At 31.9% G+C, this 18,144-nt stretch overlaps 2 protein-coding genes across 5 annotated transcripts; one reads left to right on the top strand and one right to left on the bottom strand.

Moving 5' to 3' along the window:
• Positions 1–19: 19 nt before the first annotated feature.
• yl (Putative vitellogenin receptor yl) lies at positions 20–14,786 on the bottom strand. Of its 3 annotated transcripts, none has more exons than XM_069129094.1 (32): positions 14,713–14,763; positions 13,937–14,003; positions 13,717–13,844; positions 13,254–13,397; positions 12,623–12,728; positions 12,380–12,529; positions 12,144–12,260; positions 11,857–11,982; positions 11,427–11,642; positions 10,985–11,156; positions 10,522–10,723; positions 10,228–10,419; positions 10,042–10,162; positions 9,802–9,942; positions 9,278–9,530; positions 8,938–9,140; positions 8,704–8,856; positions 8,292–8,419; positions 8,088–8,212; positions 7,418–7,620; positions 6,541–6,716; positions 4,746–4,990; positions 4,207–4,514; positions 3,803–4,042; positions 3,528–3,680; positions 3,147–3,292; positions 2,979–3,070; positions 1,151–1,388; positions 891–1,068; positions 509–806; positions 329–449; positions 20–269 (listed from the first exon to the last, which is right to left on the bottom strand). In XM_069129094.1, exons 1-32 carry the CDS (start codon positions 14,713–14,715, stop codon positions 150–152), a joined length of 5,265 nt encoding a protein of 1,754 aa, XP_068985195.1. In that variant the 5' UTR covers positions 14,716–14,763; the 3' UTR covers positions 20–149. The 3 variants fall into 3 exon arrangements, with proteins under 3 accessions (XP_068985195.1, XP_068985186.1, XP_068985205.1); XM_069129085.1 differs by having other exon boundaries at positions 21–269; positions 14,698–14,786; XM_069129104.1 differs by having other exon boundaries at positions 90–247; positions 14,698–14,786.
• Positions 14,787–15,515: 729 nt separating this feature from the next.
• LOC138187892 (zinc finger protein 449) lies at positions 15,516–17,899 on the top strand. Of its 2 annotated transcripts, XM_069129152.1 has the most exons (3): positions 15,516–15,945; positions 16,672–17,341; positions 17,646–17,899. In XM_069129152.1, exons 1-3 carry the CDS (start codon positions 15,885–15,887, stop codon positions 17,809–17,811), a joined length of 897 nt encoding a protein of 298 aa, XP_068985253.1. In that variant the 5' UTR covers positions 15,516–15,884; the 3' UTR covers positions 17,812–17,899. The 2 variants fall into 2 exon arrangements, with proteins under 2 accessions (XP_068985253.1, XP_068985242.1); XM_069129141.1 differs by lacking the exon at positions 15,516–15,945 and having other exon boundaries at positions 16,235–17,341; positions 17,646–17,898.
• The last annotated feature ends 245 nt before the right edge of the window (positions 17,900–18,144 follow it).

Raw genomic sequence — 18,144 nt, 5'->3', positions numbered from 1 at the left:
TGATTATTCTGTTTTTATTAATTGTATGTAAAAGGATATATACATGAAGGTTTTACATATTATTAAATATTTATAAAGTAGGTAAATAATTATGTACATAGTTAAATTTGAATTTCATCTTAATTTAGCAAAAGTTAATATATATTATACTATATTAAGCGAATATCCTGTCCATTAGTAGATTCTTTAGATTCGTCATCTGATTGATCGAAATTGAGAAGTTTCACCATTTGTTTTTCGCCCTTCTCTGGTATATTTTCATTGTGATTCTAAATATGAAAAAAAACATATATGTTTTCTACAACTGAATATGATGTGAGTAATTTACCTTTTGTATATCTATAATCGGATTAACGTATTCATGTTCTCCAGGTGGTAAGCCAGAAATATAATTGAATGAAGGTGTGATCTCATTTCGTTGCTGGTATGATGGATTTTGGAAATGGATACTGCAAGTAGGATAAGAAGCTAATATTTCTGACTAAAAGTGAATTATCGATTAATTTACCTGAGATTATTTTTCTTTGAAAAGCGTGGTTTAATTTTCTGGTAATAAAAGTAGGCTGACGCAACTACGATACATGTTAGTACTGAAATTATTACACCAATTAAGGTCCCGTGTTGATAACGAATACTTTCGTTTCTACGGCCAGCTTTTCTCGTATCAAATTTAATTTTTATATTTGTGTTTTCCATGCAAGTACTTCTGGAATCTTTCGGATATCCATTCTGACAAATACATGCGGGTCCGTTGTTTCCCGAAACACACATGTAGCTGCATTTATGTCTCTCGCAAGTGTTTTTTCCTAATACAGAAATGTGAATTTTGAACGTATTTCTAATTAGAAAATAACATAAAATTTTGTTAATCAATTAATTATTTAACTCACCAATAGGTTGCCTCATTGGGTGCGAAATAATAAAGTACTTGTCGATATTTGAAATACCAATGGTAATCGTTACACACGATTTGTTACCGTATAATTTGCATTTTTTTACTTTACCAGTTGTGCTCATTAACCAATATAAAGAATCCTCGTATATGCTAATGCTCAAAGCCTGATGAACCTATGATATTAAAAATAAGAGTAATATAAACATATCTCGAACAATATCTTCCTTGCATAAATTATAATCTAGTAGAACTTACATCTGTGTTTAAAACTATAATACGATTAGAACCATCTAAATTCGAGGACTCAATATTTTTATGAAACGTATCTGACCAATACAATCTGGATCGCGTATAATCAATAGTTAACGCAAAGACAATACCAAGATCTCGATGTACAATCGCTGTTATATTAGTACCCATTGTATTGGATCGATATATTTCCGTCATAGGTCTATCGTAAGATGTCCAAGAAGTTTGGCTCCAAAACAACCACCTAAATTGAATAATAATATATATAATATTATGTATAATATTATATATATAACAATTATATATATATATATATATATATATATATATATATATATATATATATATATAATTGGATAATAATAAAAAATAAAGGTTCACATATAAAAACCGCTACAAGATAGTATACTTTACTATACTATCAGCACTAAAATTTTATTAATCATATGACTAAATGTTTCAAAATATTTAGTACCGTGATTCGTGTCTCAAATTGCCCTAAAACCTTTGGGATCAATGATTTACGATCGTATTCTTTAAATCCTTCAATTCTGCAGGTAATATATATATATATATATATATATATGTCGGGTCTACATTGCAATTAGGATTAGGGGCGTGAAACGAATCGTCGTTTGGTTTACGCATTGTCGATAAGCAATAGAGAAGACATTGACTAGTGCAGATACGATTATTATAGGATTGGACAAGGAACCGTGGTAATTAGATACTCGAGAAACTAATGACAATGATCCTAGGCTCAATAACGAATCCGCGGTCGACGGGATGGTGGATGAACATGCTCACAAAATCTAAGCCGGACTCTTTGTTAAAACGTGGAATATCCACCGAGCGTGCAGACGTTACGTAACTCGCTAATACGACCTCACCAGAGAATGACTTTCCTTCGCGATTATGCTGCAGAGGAAAACTATGATGGGGTGTGTCTAAGGACACGAGATTCTTGGATTCGTCGAGGATAGCCTTCGTTTAGAAGGTGAGGGAAATTGGCGTTGCTGCTAATTGGTCAATCTCCATATCGGTGGTTAGAAAAAGATGCTAGCCGCCCTCGAGGGAAAGTTGCTAGTGGGAGACGCCGTTCGTTGAAAGAAATAGATCTCCCCTATCTTCCCGTAGTTGGGACAAAGACTGTTTATCTGTTCGAAGGACTTTAGGTAACTAGATATTAGTGTTTATAACGGCCCTCGGGCTAGCTGATCACGTACTGTGGAGAGACATCGACATCTGGCAATCATCTTTCTCGAAGAATAGGAACTGCGTGTGGCCACGGGACAGAGACCGTTGGAATGTTTACTGTCATGTGTCGCCAGAGATATTTCTTTTAAGGAGAGCTATAGAATTACTTCATACCTTTGTTAGGCAAAACGTTCATCCCTTGACCGCGGCTACGTTCGGCGACTGGCTATCGCCTCGAGCCCAAACTCATTATCACAAATCTTGAACAAATACAATCGGATCGAAAGACGACAATTGTTTAATTACGCCTATGATAGAATCTAGACTACGGTGTTAAGGGATTTTCCCGGGGTTCCAAAGGGAGGACTCCGATGTCCTTTCATCTCCGACATATATATATATATATATATAATTATATATATTATTGTTTAATTAATTATATATATATATATAATTTTCTAAATTTTGTTTTATACATAATATATTGTAATATATTGTATAATTTGTAATTTATAATCAAATTATATTATATAATAATAAAATTTGGAAAATGAAATAAATATTTATTTAGAATCAAATGAAATCATTTTTAAATGTTAGGCGCCAAAGAGGTATAAGTTTCTTAATTAAAACATACCCTTCTTTTGGTTCGACGGCAATAGAGACTGCTCGGTTTTTTAGTGGGATTGGTACTACTTTAGCACACTTCTGCTGTTCTAGATTGCATACCTGTAAATTAAAATTTAAAAGATTTTCATAGCTAAATACAGATACCGAATGAACGCGAATAATGAATATTCGATACCTGAACACTGCTAAAATAGTCATTATCATTGAAGTATACGTTGTCGGTAATCCAATCAACAGCTAGAGCTCCCGGTCTGCCAAGGCCGGTAACAGTCTTTCGTTCCTTGGTCTTCATGTTTATTTTACTTACCATGCCCAAGATATCTATGGGAGATATTGTATTAAGAGTTTAACAAAATGAAGAAATACAATTATATTAGAAATTTAGTAAAATGTTGGAACAAAGCAATAATATGTATGTTGTATATAAAATGCATATGCATGATTTAGTCCCTAAGTGAGCTACAGAAATTTTTTTTTGCTAAATCGTTAAGGATAGAATGTGTTTCGGAAAAAAATATTTTATGCATTAAGACAAGTAAATTTTGTTTGATATTACCATTGCTCCAATAGACAGTGTTTTCCCTCGTGTTCGCGTCAATACCGCTTATTTCAGGATTTAGTTCTTCATAAATAACTTGAATTGAATTTAAATTTGGTGATAACTTCCTGATATCAGCACTAGAAACAGTAATTATTTCCATTTGTGGTCCTACAATAAAATAATTCGTTACAGTATAAAATATTCACCTATTATACATTCTCTATAATTATTTAATTATTCCAAACGCAAAATAAACAAAATAAAACTTAAGAAGCTAAGCGTTTCTTTACCAGCCACTTTGCATGAAATTTTATCGCTTCGAATGACGTATCCCTCGTGGCATGAACAAGTAAAAGATCCATTAGTATTATAACATACTTGTGAACAAACATTGTCTTTACATTCGTCAATATCTTCGCAGGATTTAAAATCGTTACTCAATTGATATCCATTTCTACAACCACAGACGGGACCAATGGGTGTTTTGTGGCACATATTTGTGCAGGGATTGTACTTGGTACACGCAGTTGCTGTAAAAATATATACTTTAAATGTGAATTATTGTGTTCACATATTACAGTAATATTGATTCAATTTGTCAATTACTAGAATTGAGCTGTTGAATGATACTTTTATTATTAAGTTACAATTAAAAAAGATATATTTTTATTTCTTTTATCTGCACTGTACGTACCACATTGTCCGAATTCATCGCTTCGATCGGAACAATCTACTTTTCCATCGCACACATTGGCAAAGGGGAGGCAGGCACCGTTGGAACATTTGAATTCTTTGCAAATAGAATTCGTGCTGATGCCACTTATTTTCGAATTACCACCGTCACAATCTTTTTCATCCGATCCATCCCCACAATCGTCTATCCGGTCGCACACCCAGCTTTTATCGATGCATTTCTGATTGTTGCAAACGTATTCTTCCTTTTGGCATCGAGGGCAATTACGTTCATCGTCGTTCTTTGGACAATCTGTAACGCCGTTACATCTACGAAAACGATAAGTTAATAAAATGGACTAATTGTTTGCTTTCTTCATTTCATTATGATGAAAATACACCTATTAAAAAAGGGATACATAAAATTAAATGAAACTCACTGTAATTTAAATTTACTGTACTATACATATACTAAGCAATGTGGTAGTCTTAGAAATTGATTAAGAAAATGAATGTAAAATAATTAAAAAATTAATAAATAATAATGCTAAATTGACTAACCTGACTTGCTTCGGAAGACACAGTTCTGTGTTGAAACATTTATACTGATCTACAGTACAATTGACATAATTTCTGTTACCCGTGTCCTTGCAATATTGTTCATCGCTGTCATCCTCGCATTCACTGATTCCATTGCATTTCAGCATTAAATCGATACAACGACCGTTGGAACAGGTAAACATCTCGGTTGGACACGCGTTTCTTTGGCATGTTTCGCTCTCGTCGGAACCGTCTGGACAGTCAGCCTTTATTCACATGCAGAATTAAATAATTATGCAACTAAACATTTTAACGAAACAGGCTGGGTTTACTCTTTAATTAGATGTACACGATGTATAAAAAATAAGTGTAAAAACTACCGTAACGTGATTCTACACTCCTGAATTGGTGGAGATTTGTAAAAAAATATTCAAAGGGAGAGAAAATTTCAAAGGGATTATGGGTCGCAAATGTCCCTCCTGTCAGAAAAAAATGTTGAAGTTTTAATAATTCTTAAACTGACTTTATTTGCAGTGCGTTTATATTCTGCAGTCGGATCTCATGTAATTTGCTTAGGAGACGTGAACATAAAAATCGCAAATACGTCGCACTTGTTACGTATGCAAATGTAGGCAACGATGTAGGCAGAAAGATAGGGGCGATAATATGATCTCCAATAATCGTCTTTGATCGAAACTTTTAACATCACTGCTTGTGGATTTCTGTAAGCCCAAATCCTGGCACTTTGTCGATTGAGGATGCTGCAACTCGAGGAACCGCTCTCATCCATAAATAATACACGCTCTAAAAAGTGGGCAACTTATATAGCATGGCAAAAGCTTTGTCGAGTAGCATAGTCATTTGCCTGTAGTGCTTGAACGCGGCGAATTTTTTAAAGCCGTAAATCTTTTTTTCTGATTATTCGTCGCACTGTCATGTGACTGATCCTTACTCAATGAACTACTTCATGTACGTCTAATAGTGGATAAGGATGAACAAAAGCGATAATCAACCTATTCTTCCTTACGCTAATTGATGCGGGCTCGATCTGTATTCAAATGCCGCAATATTAATTTTTGATCACCAAATTGTTAACATAGCCGCTGAAAATTGCATTATCATGGAATGTCTCCTGCACACAGAGATTTACCATTATTCCTGTATTCTGATATATTTCTTGAGGTGACTTCTAATTTTTTATTCGTAAATAATACGCTACTTTCTTATTAAATGAGAATAATTAAATGTAAACACATTATGAATTAAGCCAGTTTAAGGATTATTAAAACTTTAATATTTTTTTCTGATAGGAAGGGCATTTGCGGCCCATGATCCCTTTGAGACTTTCGTTGCTCGTGATGAGTAGAACACGTTGCAATAAAAAAATTTGACCTTAAAAATCATGCTAAAGGTTAATTTTTGCACAAACATTTTTTCACAAATCTCCACCGATTCAGGAGTGTAGAATCATGCTACGGTAGTTTTTACACTTATTTTTTATACAGTTTATACATTAAACGAGTTAGAATACGTGACCAAGTTGTCGTTCTACCGTTTTTCTTTGTTCAGGAAAGTATTAACTACGATACAATCAACAAAGAGAATGGATAGTGTAATAAGATTGATTCATCTTTCTCGTTTTCTGTTCAAGTACAATTTAAGTGCATTAGAAAAGTACAGTTGCATTGTTTTTAACTTAAAACGCATTATACGTTGTTATATTACAAAAATAAACAATAGTGTATAATTTACACGTAAAAAATGAATGTTTCGTTAGGTACTGATATAAAGAAGCCTAATGGAAGTTTGGACTCACCTCTCCATCGCATTTCCACGTTTTGGGTATACAAGTCCCGATTTCGCATGCGAAGGCATCGCCATCGCACTTGTGCTTGTCGCAATTAAGTTCGTCCGAAAAATCGGTGCAATCACTTTGTCCGTTGCACACGAGATATTTCGATATGCAAGCCCCTTCGTGACATTGAAACTCATCTGGAAGATATTAGAGTCATCGTGAATAATTGTTGGCCGCTTGAGTACAACGAAGGCCTTTATTCAGCCTTCATTCTGCATACATATCGAGCATAGTTTTTCGATGTTGATGTCTTATGACAATAGCATTATTCGACTCGTTTTACACGAGTTCGAGATATTTTATCGCGTCGAATAAATTGATCGAAAAAGAATCGAAACATGATCTTGATAAGGTATATAACAGAGAATCAATCGGATATTTATTTTTATTTCCATGCGAGAGTCAGAGTTCAAGGAGAAGTATGTGTATAGAAATATAAAAACAGGAAGAAGAAATGTTAACTTTTCCTTATATAAATCGATAAATTCAGTCGTCTTTCTATTGCTTCAAGCTTGAAATCAGTTATGCATAGATATTATCAATTCATTTAATCACTAATAACGTGACTTCAGCTATGATTACTTTATTCGCGTGTTACGATTGTTCAAGCAAACAACACGATAGTTTTAAACAATATTAATTTATTGATTCAAATAAATATTCGATCTATTTAATAGTTTCATTCACTGATCTCTCAATTTGATCTACATTGTCGTTCGCTTTATATACACAGTATATAATTTATCGCTTATAACGTGTGCTCTAAGTGTTTAGACAGTCTTGTTATTGTAGACAATAAGCACGTTATAAATAAGATTTAGTAAGGGTTTTGATTTACTGGAGTCGCATTCCTTTTTATCACAGCCTTCCTCATCCGATCGATCGACACAGTCGTAGTGGGAATTACAACGTTTCGTCTTGCTTATGCAGTCGCCGTTTTTACATTGAAACTGATCCTCGTGCTTGCACCTTGACCAATGGTGTTCATCGCAAATACTTGATTCATCTTCACCGTTAGGACAATCCTGTATTCCGTCGCATCTGAAGTTGCGAAATATTTAAGTTTAATAACGCATGCAGATATTAAATATAAAATATAAATGATAGTTGTATTTTCAAATTTACAGGTATATTCTCCATATCAAAATAAAATAAGATGAATTCGTATATTTTTATCCAATAAGGGTATGAAATAATTTTTATTGTCATGTTACAGTCGTGAATTAGCAAGTGTTGAACGCCAACGCAGACTGATGATTTCCATCGTTTAAGTGATCTTAAAATTACAAATCGATTGAACATCGTAAAATTCGTTTGATACGATTGATTTATCAAGTCTTATACTAAAAATACAAAATAGTAATTACCCATGAAGTAAGAATTTCAGTGACTATGTTTCAGAGATTAAACTTTTATCTATTCATGATTAATAGACATGGAAAGTTACAGAATGCACTTATAAATTGATAAATTCCATTTCTGAACCATTCAAGATAATAATATCTTACCTTTGATGGGATTTTATGCATATATCGTGTTCTCCACATTTTATTTCGCCAGCATTACACACAGTTTGAAGAGTACATGTTCGATTATCTACGTTCAGCATCATGTCGGGTGGACACGCACAGATCTGAAAATTTAAATGAAATATAAGTACAAGGATAATCGTGTCTCAAACAAATTGTATTATTCAAACACTCTAAGCTTACATATGAATCAGCATTAGATAACAGGCACACGTGAGAACAGTTTCCGTTGTTGTTACGACACTGGTGCTCTTCTATGTACGTTTGCTGTAAACTTATTAACTGCATTCTATTCAAGTCTTTAGGTACTTCTGAAAGATACAATTGTTTCTGTATAATTGGTATAATTCTTTCTTTTTTATATTCGATTATCTATACAATAAATTGGATTGCGTGATTTGTATTCTTTATTCTCTTTATATCTCATTATTATTTTATTTAATTGCATAAAATGCTAAGAATGGAGAAAACTTAGTTAAGATTAAATCCATTCATCAACGATCTAGACAATATATTTGATTATGGTTGATGATTCAGGTCTGTTGATTAATAATTGATTATCAAAGAGTTTTATAACTTATTTCATATTACTCACCTAATGTAGTATGCTTTTGATATTGCTTTGTGCTGCTTTTGTTGGTCCAATACAATTTGTTCGATTTATATTGAGTCCAAAACACATAGTCACTGAGAACAGTGAGACTCACAGGTTCCGGTAATCCAGTGCGGAAGATATATGTTTCGAAACCTAAAAAATTTAATTATATTTATATTTATATCTATATTATAGTCATTAACATTAGTCATTTATCACGATAGAAATACAAACCCGGAATGGTTGTACTACCAATACGACCAGTGCCTTGATCACTCCAAAACAATAGTTTCAGAACTCTGTCGTAGCACAAAGATATTTTCGGTCCAATTAAATGTGTCTTATTCCCTTCGATCGTGACTCTTGGACCAAGCCCGTTCATGTTCATCAGGTCTATGCGATACAATTTGTTCGCTTTGAATACGACCATCATGATACTAAAACATCATCACATAATGATCTTTCCATAAAGATTCTACTATAATGCTTAGCAAATTAAAATAAAAAAAACATGTATATAGAACTATATCGAAATTCATTCGTCTTTTTGTGATTCATGTACAAAAATGATTACTTTTCTTCAGGTACAAGTGCAATATCGTAAGGCTCGTCTTGGAAGTAGAAGATCGTTTTCTCATTGTTGTTCAAGCTGTGGACCTCGATAGTTTTGTGTTTCACATCCGACAAATATAGATTATTTCCGATGTAGTCGAAATCCATTCCACCTAGTATTTCGTTTTCAATAGACATCATGCTTTTCTCTTCACCAGTCTGCATGTTAAAATGGAAAATGTTGTCCCTTAGCTGATCGCTGGCTAGTAAACCACCTGTGTCGATTTTTGTTCGATAATATTGAAAATATTTAAAAGCAGCAATGTTATATAACTATAACGATATAAATGTTATATATGCTCGATGATTTTTATAAACATTAAAGCGTTGTGATGCCATTATGAGTTTAAATAAAATCACGTTAAATAACATTATTCGACTTTGAAAGGTTTCGAGCAACGGATATATATTTGTTACATGAAATATTATGGTTTGTCTATTGGAATAAGTAGGATGTTTGTCGATAATCGATTATTAAAGTCTTACCAGTAAGAGGATTATAAGCAACCTCAGTGACGTGATTTAATGTGTCGCTGGTAGTAATTTTCGGTTTTCCCAATAGTTCATGATAATAGTCTATGAATGTACTTCCTGCTGCGATAATTAAATGCGTCTTCTTCTTAACCGCTGAAATTTATTTAATTCGTGTGTATATTTATTTAATTATTAAATATCAAGTTACGTCTTATATTTAATTCACTAGTTTATAGTAATAATACAACTCACCACGGCATGTATGGTTATCAGAATTTAATTCTTTGTCCAATGTGCAAGCGCAAGTATAGCTATTCGCTGAGTTTAATAGACATAATTGAGAACAGGGGCTTGAATTGCAGGGATTCGGCATCTATTATCGAATATCGTATCATTTATTTACGAATAAATTGACGAGAAAGAAAAAAATGAACGCACCTTGGGTTTTAAAACAGAGTGATATATGTGTATGCCATAAATAGTACTGTTTGTAGACACTAAAACTTCCCAATTTTTACCAGTAAATTTATCACATGACTGTATGGTATTAGATATCCAATCGCTCCAGTACAACTTATTTTCAAATACAGCTAATGAAAATGGCCTCTTTGCTATATCTTTTAATATGGCCTAAAACGGTACAAATAAAAAGCGAATAAATAATTTTTACTGTAATTATCGATCTTCAGACGAACATTGTTCTAATGTTCGGCGTAGAAATGTGAAATATACCTTTCGATCTGTACCATCCAGTCGTACCGATTCGATTATTTTTACTTTAGCGTCTATCCAGTATAATCTTTCATTCGCGTAATCGATAGATAAACTGTTTGGCAATTCTAAATCTTTGCTGACTAACACAGTGTTATTTTTTCCATCCATTCCTGCCTTCAATATGCATGAATCCATGCCCCATTTGGACCAATACATTATACTGGAAACACATAATTTTATTATTTATTTTGAACTTGTAAAAATTCCTTAACTTGTGTTACTTCTTAAACATTTAATTACAGAAAGTATAATAAAAAGCTGATAAAAACAAGATATGGCAATTTTATAAAAGTAGTAATATAAAATTTCATAATTTTTTTTTAAACAGATATTTAGAAGATTGAAATACTTTATTTATTCAGATGCTGAAAATATATTTGAATCTCAATTGTTCAGTTTTTTACGTTTGAAATGCACTTACCCACTGGACGGTAATAAAACAAGACCTCGCGGTTTATCGTTTTGTTCTTTTATTATAACAGTGCAATAAGAACCATCATTGTTACAAACTCCGATATGCATATAACCACCGTCCGTGAAATATATGTTGCCTGTTACCCAATCTACTGCCATGTCATCGGGGCTGCTCAAACCTTGAAGATATATATATTTTCTTATAATTTATATATATATTATATATATTATTTATATATATAATATATATATTATATATATATTATATATATTATTTATATATATAATATATATATATATAAGAAAATGAGCAACAAAGGAAATAAGTAACGTACATGCAAACTTCAGATGTGAGTATCAATCTGATCTAATGAAATTAAAATTTTCTAATAAAGTACAGTAGGAAAGATTAGAGTAATTTGAGAATACGATTTATATGCATAATTTACCTGCTGTAACAATGACCTCTCGCTGCGAACCATCCTCTAAACTTTTGATTATCGCTTCGTTTCCGTCCTCGATATCGGACCAGTATACATTATTCGCGTCTAAAGAAATAGCCACGGCGTGTTGCAAATTTTGAGTCACCGGATAATACAACCGAGAATTGAGATAAATACCACGGATTTCAGATTTAATTGAAAACATCATCAAACCTTCGCCACCTGTAGATAAACAGTAGAAAATAGATACTAATTAGAAATACGTAGATACTTAGGAAAATGAGGCTTTTTATCTTCCAAGAAGGTATTTATCTCTCAAAACTTTTCCTTTTTACTGATTCTGTTTGTTCTATCAGTCAAAGAATATAGAACCTATCACAGATAAGAATTAAGTTTTTAAAAAATTTTGTTTGTACAAAGCTGAGAAAAGATTTACCTTCGGCTTGACAGGTTCTTTTGTCATCGTTCAGACTGTAACCAGGTTGACACGAGCATGTGTAAGATCCAACGCTATTGATACATTCTTGATCGCAAATTCCGTAATTATCGCACTCATTCACATCTATAAAATAATAGATATGTATATAAAATAACTTTGTAGTTTCTTCTTGATCATGACTTTAATAATTAACTCGAATCTAAATCAGATCTGAATATTTATGTCTGTAATTAACCTTTAGTTCAGTAAAAAGAAAAAATAGATTGTTAATCTTTTATCTTTACCCTCGCATGAAGTCTGGTTGTTCACCAACTTGTAACCTGGTCGACACGAACATTGAGCGCCTTCAGGTGTTTTCCTGCAATTATGTTGACACTTTGCTTCCTTGCACGATGCATCAGCTATGATTTGAAACAATTAAACCTATTACTGTTAAATTGCCAAGGCTTGGCTCAAAAATTGCCATTACTCAGACTTTATATTACTGAATCGAAACAATATCTCCTTCACTATTACTTACCCTTGATACATGCATCTATATCTTCATCTGAATTATCCCCGCAGTTATCCTTCTCATTACAGGTTGCGTTCAGAGAAATGCATCTTTTATTTTTGCACAGATATCGATCGTATTCGTTGTTACATTCATCGACTGGTATCATGTAATTCTCTATGGATTATAAAATAGCAATATAAGTTTGAAATTTGTAGATCTTATTTAACATCAAAATATAGTTTAAGGAAAGAAAAGAAGAAAGTTTACCGCATTTTTCTTCATCGCTTTTATCTGGACAATCTGGGATACCGTCGCAAACCCATTCGTTTCTTATGCAATGGCCATCTTTGCATTTGAATGCGTCGCAATTTACCTGCAGTAATTGAGAATATATCGATTAGAAGAATATTTGTAATTCGTATAGTCTTCAAATTAGTAAGTCAATCTGATGTACCAAAGAACCACCTTGTAACATACGTAAAGTCTGATGTACAATAAAGTATTATTATTATTATTATTATTATTGTTATTATCATTATTATATAATCTTCAAATTCATTTAGAATATAGTATGTCAAGAAAATTAAATATTTCACTTTTGCATTCAAATTACTATAAATTAAGGCAAAAAGAATATATCTTATTAACATCTTTATTGCTTAAAATAAAAATAATAAGTAGCTGATCAATTATGGAATGCTTGATACTTGCATCATATATAGATGAAAGTTATGAATAATTGTAATGAATTTCTCCAATCTGTAATATCGATTGATATTTAATCTAATTTATATTATAATTAACATAAACAAACTTATATATTTTTTCATTCTCGGAGTACCGATCTAGGAATTATGCTGTTATTTGATAAGAAGTCAAAATTTAAATGCGATCTCACATCTTTTACGCAACCATCGTACTCATCGCTGCCATCGGAACAATCTTCTTTTGCATCGCAGAATTTTTCTATCGGTATACAAGTATGAATATCGGAACATTGGAACTCGTCTATAGCGCAACGAATCATTTCAAGGTTTTGAAGCTGAAATAAAAAAAAAATATATATATATATATATATATATATAATATAAGAAACCATTTCGTTGTAAAATATACAGTTCCGAATAAAATAATAATTTACAAGATAAAAATAAATATATATGTAATACAATTATATAATGTATAATACTTTATCGACTTATGGAACATATTGAGAAATTTTAGACGTGGAATACTTTGTAATCTCTTGCAAATAATTTTAAATTATTTAACTATACAATTCTTTAATAATAAAAAATATAAGAATAAGCAATATATTATTATAAATATCGTTTTGATGATAATTATGAATTAATATATACTTGGTAGCCTTCACAACCCGTTTCATCGGAACCGTCACCGCATTCATCTTCCCCATCGCAGCGGAAGATGGATGAAATGCATTTTTTGTTCGAGCACAAGAAGAGATCCGGTGGTTCGCAGCCTATAGCTTCAAATTAAAAAGTAAGGAAAGTATAAATTAGAATGCGCTAGAAATAAATTGTTACTAGATCTAATTGTAACATGTACGATTAAAGTTACCTGCGGTATCGGCGCGCGGGTTGAAGATGCTTACAACCAAAAGTACGAACAATTTGCGATACATAATCTGAAATAATTTTCGTCGAATTAATTTATATTTTTATTAAGCAATCGAAAATATTTTCCTATTATTTTAAAGTCTTCACCGGCATAATTTGTTTAATCGTTAGAATGCTACGGTCATCGTAGAAAACTAATTAAAAAATATTTGGTTTTTACATCATTGATACAACAGGTATGAGAGCAAAAGTTCAAGCGTTACAACACAATGAAGTAAACATAAGTTGAAGAACGCAAGTATGATAGAATTTGAGGGTCAAATCATCATCGTATCATTTTTCGACGGTTAAAGTCTTTTCAACGGCACCAATGTTCCTTGTGTATTACCAATTATATCTTTTCATTTATTTTTTTTTATACAAGTTCAAATATTATAAATGCTTGAGAATTTCGTAAATGACACAATATGAATAATAAATAAAATAATAATCAGTATATCCGATACACTGACAAATCTAGATTTTAAGTATATTATACAAACTTAGATCTGCAAAAATGATATCACAAGCGGAACTTATTTTCATTAAATTAAGTAAACTTTGTTTTAACTACACCAACCCCTAATAAAAATTACGAAATCAGATCTGAATTGGGTACTCTTTATAATAAAATTGGCTAAATTAACATTTTATAACATAACCACAAAATAGAATAGGTATAAAAGGTTTTTAAAATAAAATATTCCGTTTCGATATACTTACGAGAGGTGTTCTTACCATTACGACTGTTAAACGAAAACTAAGGGCCGTTACAGAGACCGTACCAAAGTTGTGTAGTTGAGGTCGTTTTTCTAATAATACACATATTGTTATGAATGCCTCTGTGTAAGTTATTATACATTAATATAGATTTCATTCTATTCAGACTTTTGAACGGGATTAAATCATAAATAAGAAATGATTTACACATATATAAATTATTTCTTTTTATGTATATTCATTAAATTTAATACTAAATTTATTATACAATATATTATAAACGAACTAATACAAAAGTTAATAATAACAGTAATGTTAAAGTAATGTGTATAAATAAATATTTTTCAAAAATATTTCGTATAATATATAAGTAAACGTGAATTACGCTTAGATATGATAATTTGTTCTTTTAAAAGTTATAACTTATTGTAAATTTCGCGTGATAGAAGAAATCGTGTATGAAGGTACAAGTTTCATAAGAAATGTATACAAACAGTTGGTTCGATTATGTACACACATTATTCTTAAGTTTAAATTTGCTCGACCTTTACGAAACTAGAAACGAATAACGTTTATATGAAAATTATTCCAACAATTAAGCCATTTCTCATTGCAATTATCATATCATTTTATTAATGTTCTCTTCCTTATAAAAATACGAAATTTTTATTTTTACAAATTCTTATAAATTTTTACGATCTTTATACAAATATGAAATATATATATATGTATTTCCAAATATTCTACTGTAATATTTCCATATGGAAGATAAATAGAAAGATTAATTTCTATAAACAAACTATACGTGTCGTTCACATATCCTATAAAAAAAGAACAATCCCTTAACATATCGTTCCACATACACTTAACAAAAATGATAAGTCTACTCTGCGCTTAATTTGGATAATTTGAAGAAAATATACATTTTATTATATTATTTAATAATTTGCTTCTCCTTTTTGCCTATCCTGAGTGAGAAAAAGAATCGATCGATGATGCCTGGAAATGCGTCTTTTTCTCACATTGGCTGTGGGTGAATCTTTCGATATTACAGTACTGAAGGCATAAAGAAGGTAACAAATGCCTATCAACTGTGTGACAGTGGTTTGCTCCATCGCTGTTGCAACGCCCAACACTTTATTGTATTTCGTTCCTTTCGTCAAGTTGTGTCCGTTCGTGTTCGCGAAAACATGCCGCGTTGTTTGATCAAGTCGATGACAAGATACAGAAAGACCGATAGCTCTTCTGAAGGTAAGAAACATTTCTTCGCTGTACAGTAAGCTACAGTATGTCCAGAAACGACGAATGATATTTTAGCGTGGTTATGAAAAAGAAAGTACGTATGTATATCCTGTAACTCGTAAAGTTGTTGAAAAAGATGAATTGCGTTTCTTGCCCTGAATCTCAAGGTCCACTTTTAGCTAGACATTCGTTAATGATAATTAAACAATTCGCATATAGAGCGCGTATTCTATCGTACAAGAAAAGAAAAAATTTGTTTCATAAGACTTTACCAGTGCGGCCCCCTCTCTCCCCCAAACTTCTAGCACATATTATACGTTATTCTACTCGTTTTCACGCGTTGAGTACGAATATTGTATTCATTTTAGTAGGAGATGATATATTGCCTAAAAATTCGTTAGATACAGTTTCAACTTCGAACGTGTTTTCCTTGAAAGCTAACCCAAATCTACCTTAAAACTAACTCAAAATCAAACGTAAGTCTAATGTAAAAATTTGATGGTACGAAACGAAAGGTACGTATGCCGAAGGAAAGATGACAACCATAAAGTGTATTAGCTTGGCTTTCCACGTTTGTAATTTTTTTGTATTTTTGGCACGTTTTTATCCGTTCCGCCAAGAACGAATGCGATATTGGTATTCAGCGTGTTAAAACGAATAGAATGATGTGCATTATGTGCAAAAACATTGGGGACACTGGTAAAGTTCGATCAACTGTTTTTCATATATTAATAGAAGCAGAATTACCATGGACGCCGCCGTCATCGGTTGATGCGAAGAGAAAACATCAGACCAAAGATAATTCTACGAAATGTAGTAATATATGGACGTCTTCAAAATTACCAATCGTAACACGGTATACGTTTAACAAAGAAAACACTATGTTGTGGAATAAAGAATCTAATGTAGACGAAGTAGAGTTAGGGATGATAAATTTTTCCGACATCGAAAATACGATATCGTCGACTACTACGAATGTTTCCATGAATACCAATCAGGTAGTGATTGACCCTAATAATAAACAAAACGTGGAGAAAGTGCAAATACCATTGACATCAAATTCCGAAAAAGTAGAGTACCCGGTAAACGTAAGTAATAATGAAATCAAGGTGGCAGTAAATTTGAATAGGACGTTCAATGAAACCGAGAATCAAACGACCTCGCAAGCGTTATATCTTACTCCAAATAAGAAACAGATTGATTCCCAAAATCAGTATCTGGGTGGCAATATGAAAACATCGGGGGTGGAAAACCCACAAAATTGGAAACGAAATAAAACTATGCATTATTGTCCCTATTGCCGCAAAAGCTTCGATCGTCCATGGGTGTTGAAGGGTCATCTCCGCCTCCATACTGGTGAACGACCTTTCGAGTGTCCAGTCTGCCATAAATCTTTTGCTGATCGGTATACAATCCTTTCTTGTTTTCGTTCAATATTTATGGGTACACCAAAAACATTAGCACGCGTTACGGATAATACAAAGATTTTGTAATTTTGTTGATATGTAATGATTATGATAGAAAGTTTTTAATGAAAAATGTAGAAGAATGAAAACGACAATCAGATATCTTGATTGCGTAATCCGTGCGTAATGTGTTAATTCGTGCATCTCTTGAAATTATTTATTTTTTAATAAATTAAGAGGTTAATTTTATTGATTTAATTGCATTGTTTTATAAAATTAACGTGTGACGTATATATTTTGTAGATCAAATTTACGTGCGCATCAAAGGACACGGAATCACCATCAATGGCAATGGCGATGCGGGGAATGTTTCAAAGCATTCTCACAAAGACGATATTTGGAACGACATTGCCCGGAAGCTTGTAGAAAATATCGAATATCTCAAAGGAAGGAACAAAATTGTAGCTAGAAGACAAATTTTATTTCTTTAATATAAACATATTTATATAGAGAAATGTATAATATTATACATTAAATATATTTCGTTAATTAACTACGTAAAATACATATACTATACAATAGTATGATACAACCATAGCACAACTTTTAACTTTTTCGCCCATACTATTTCCCTTGGGTCAAGTTTATAAATTTCAATAAGTAAAAATATTAATTATACAATGTTAAGACAAATTCACATGTCTCTTTTCTACGAATAATAACTGTTTTATTTATTACCAACGATAGAAGCATTTGAATCGACAAAGGATGACATCGAAATAAAAATTCGAATAGCTTGATC

This window comes from Bombus flavifrons, chromosome 2 (genome assembly GCF_040668555.2).
Source record: "Bombus flavifrons isolate JBK064 chromosome 2, iyBomFlav1_principal, whole genome shotgun sequence".
Taxonomy (NCBI): Eukaryota; Metazoa; Arthropoda; class Insecta; order Hymenoptera; family Apidae; genus Bombus; species Bombus flavifrons.
This window is presented reverse-complemented; position numbering and strand designations above follow the sequence as displayed.

Excerpts from the sequence above, each read along its gene's own strand:
- LOC138187892 (XM_069129141.1), top strand. The coding sequence starts at position 16,599 with ATGATGTGCATTATGTGCAAAAACATTGGGGACACTGGTAAAGTTCGA. Across the intron at positions 17,342-17,645 it reads CATAAATCTTTTGCTGATCG|ATCAAATTTACGTGCGCATC; the intron begins GTATACAATCCT and ends TATATTTTGTAG.
- yl (XM_069129085.1), bottom strand. Across the intron at positions 10,724-10,984 it reads GTTTTATTACCGTCCAGTGG|TATAATGTATTGGTCCAAAT; the intron begins GTAAGTGCATTT and ends ATGTGTTTCCAG. Across the intron at positions 7,621-8,087 it reads TGCATAAAATCCCATCAAAG|ATGCGACGGAATACAGGATT; the intron begins GTAAGATATTAT and ends TCGCAACTTCAG.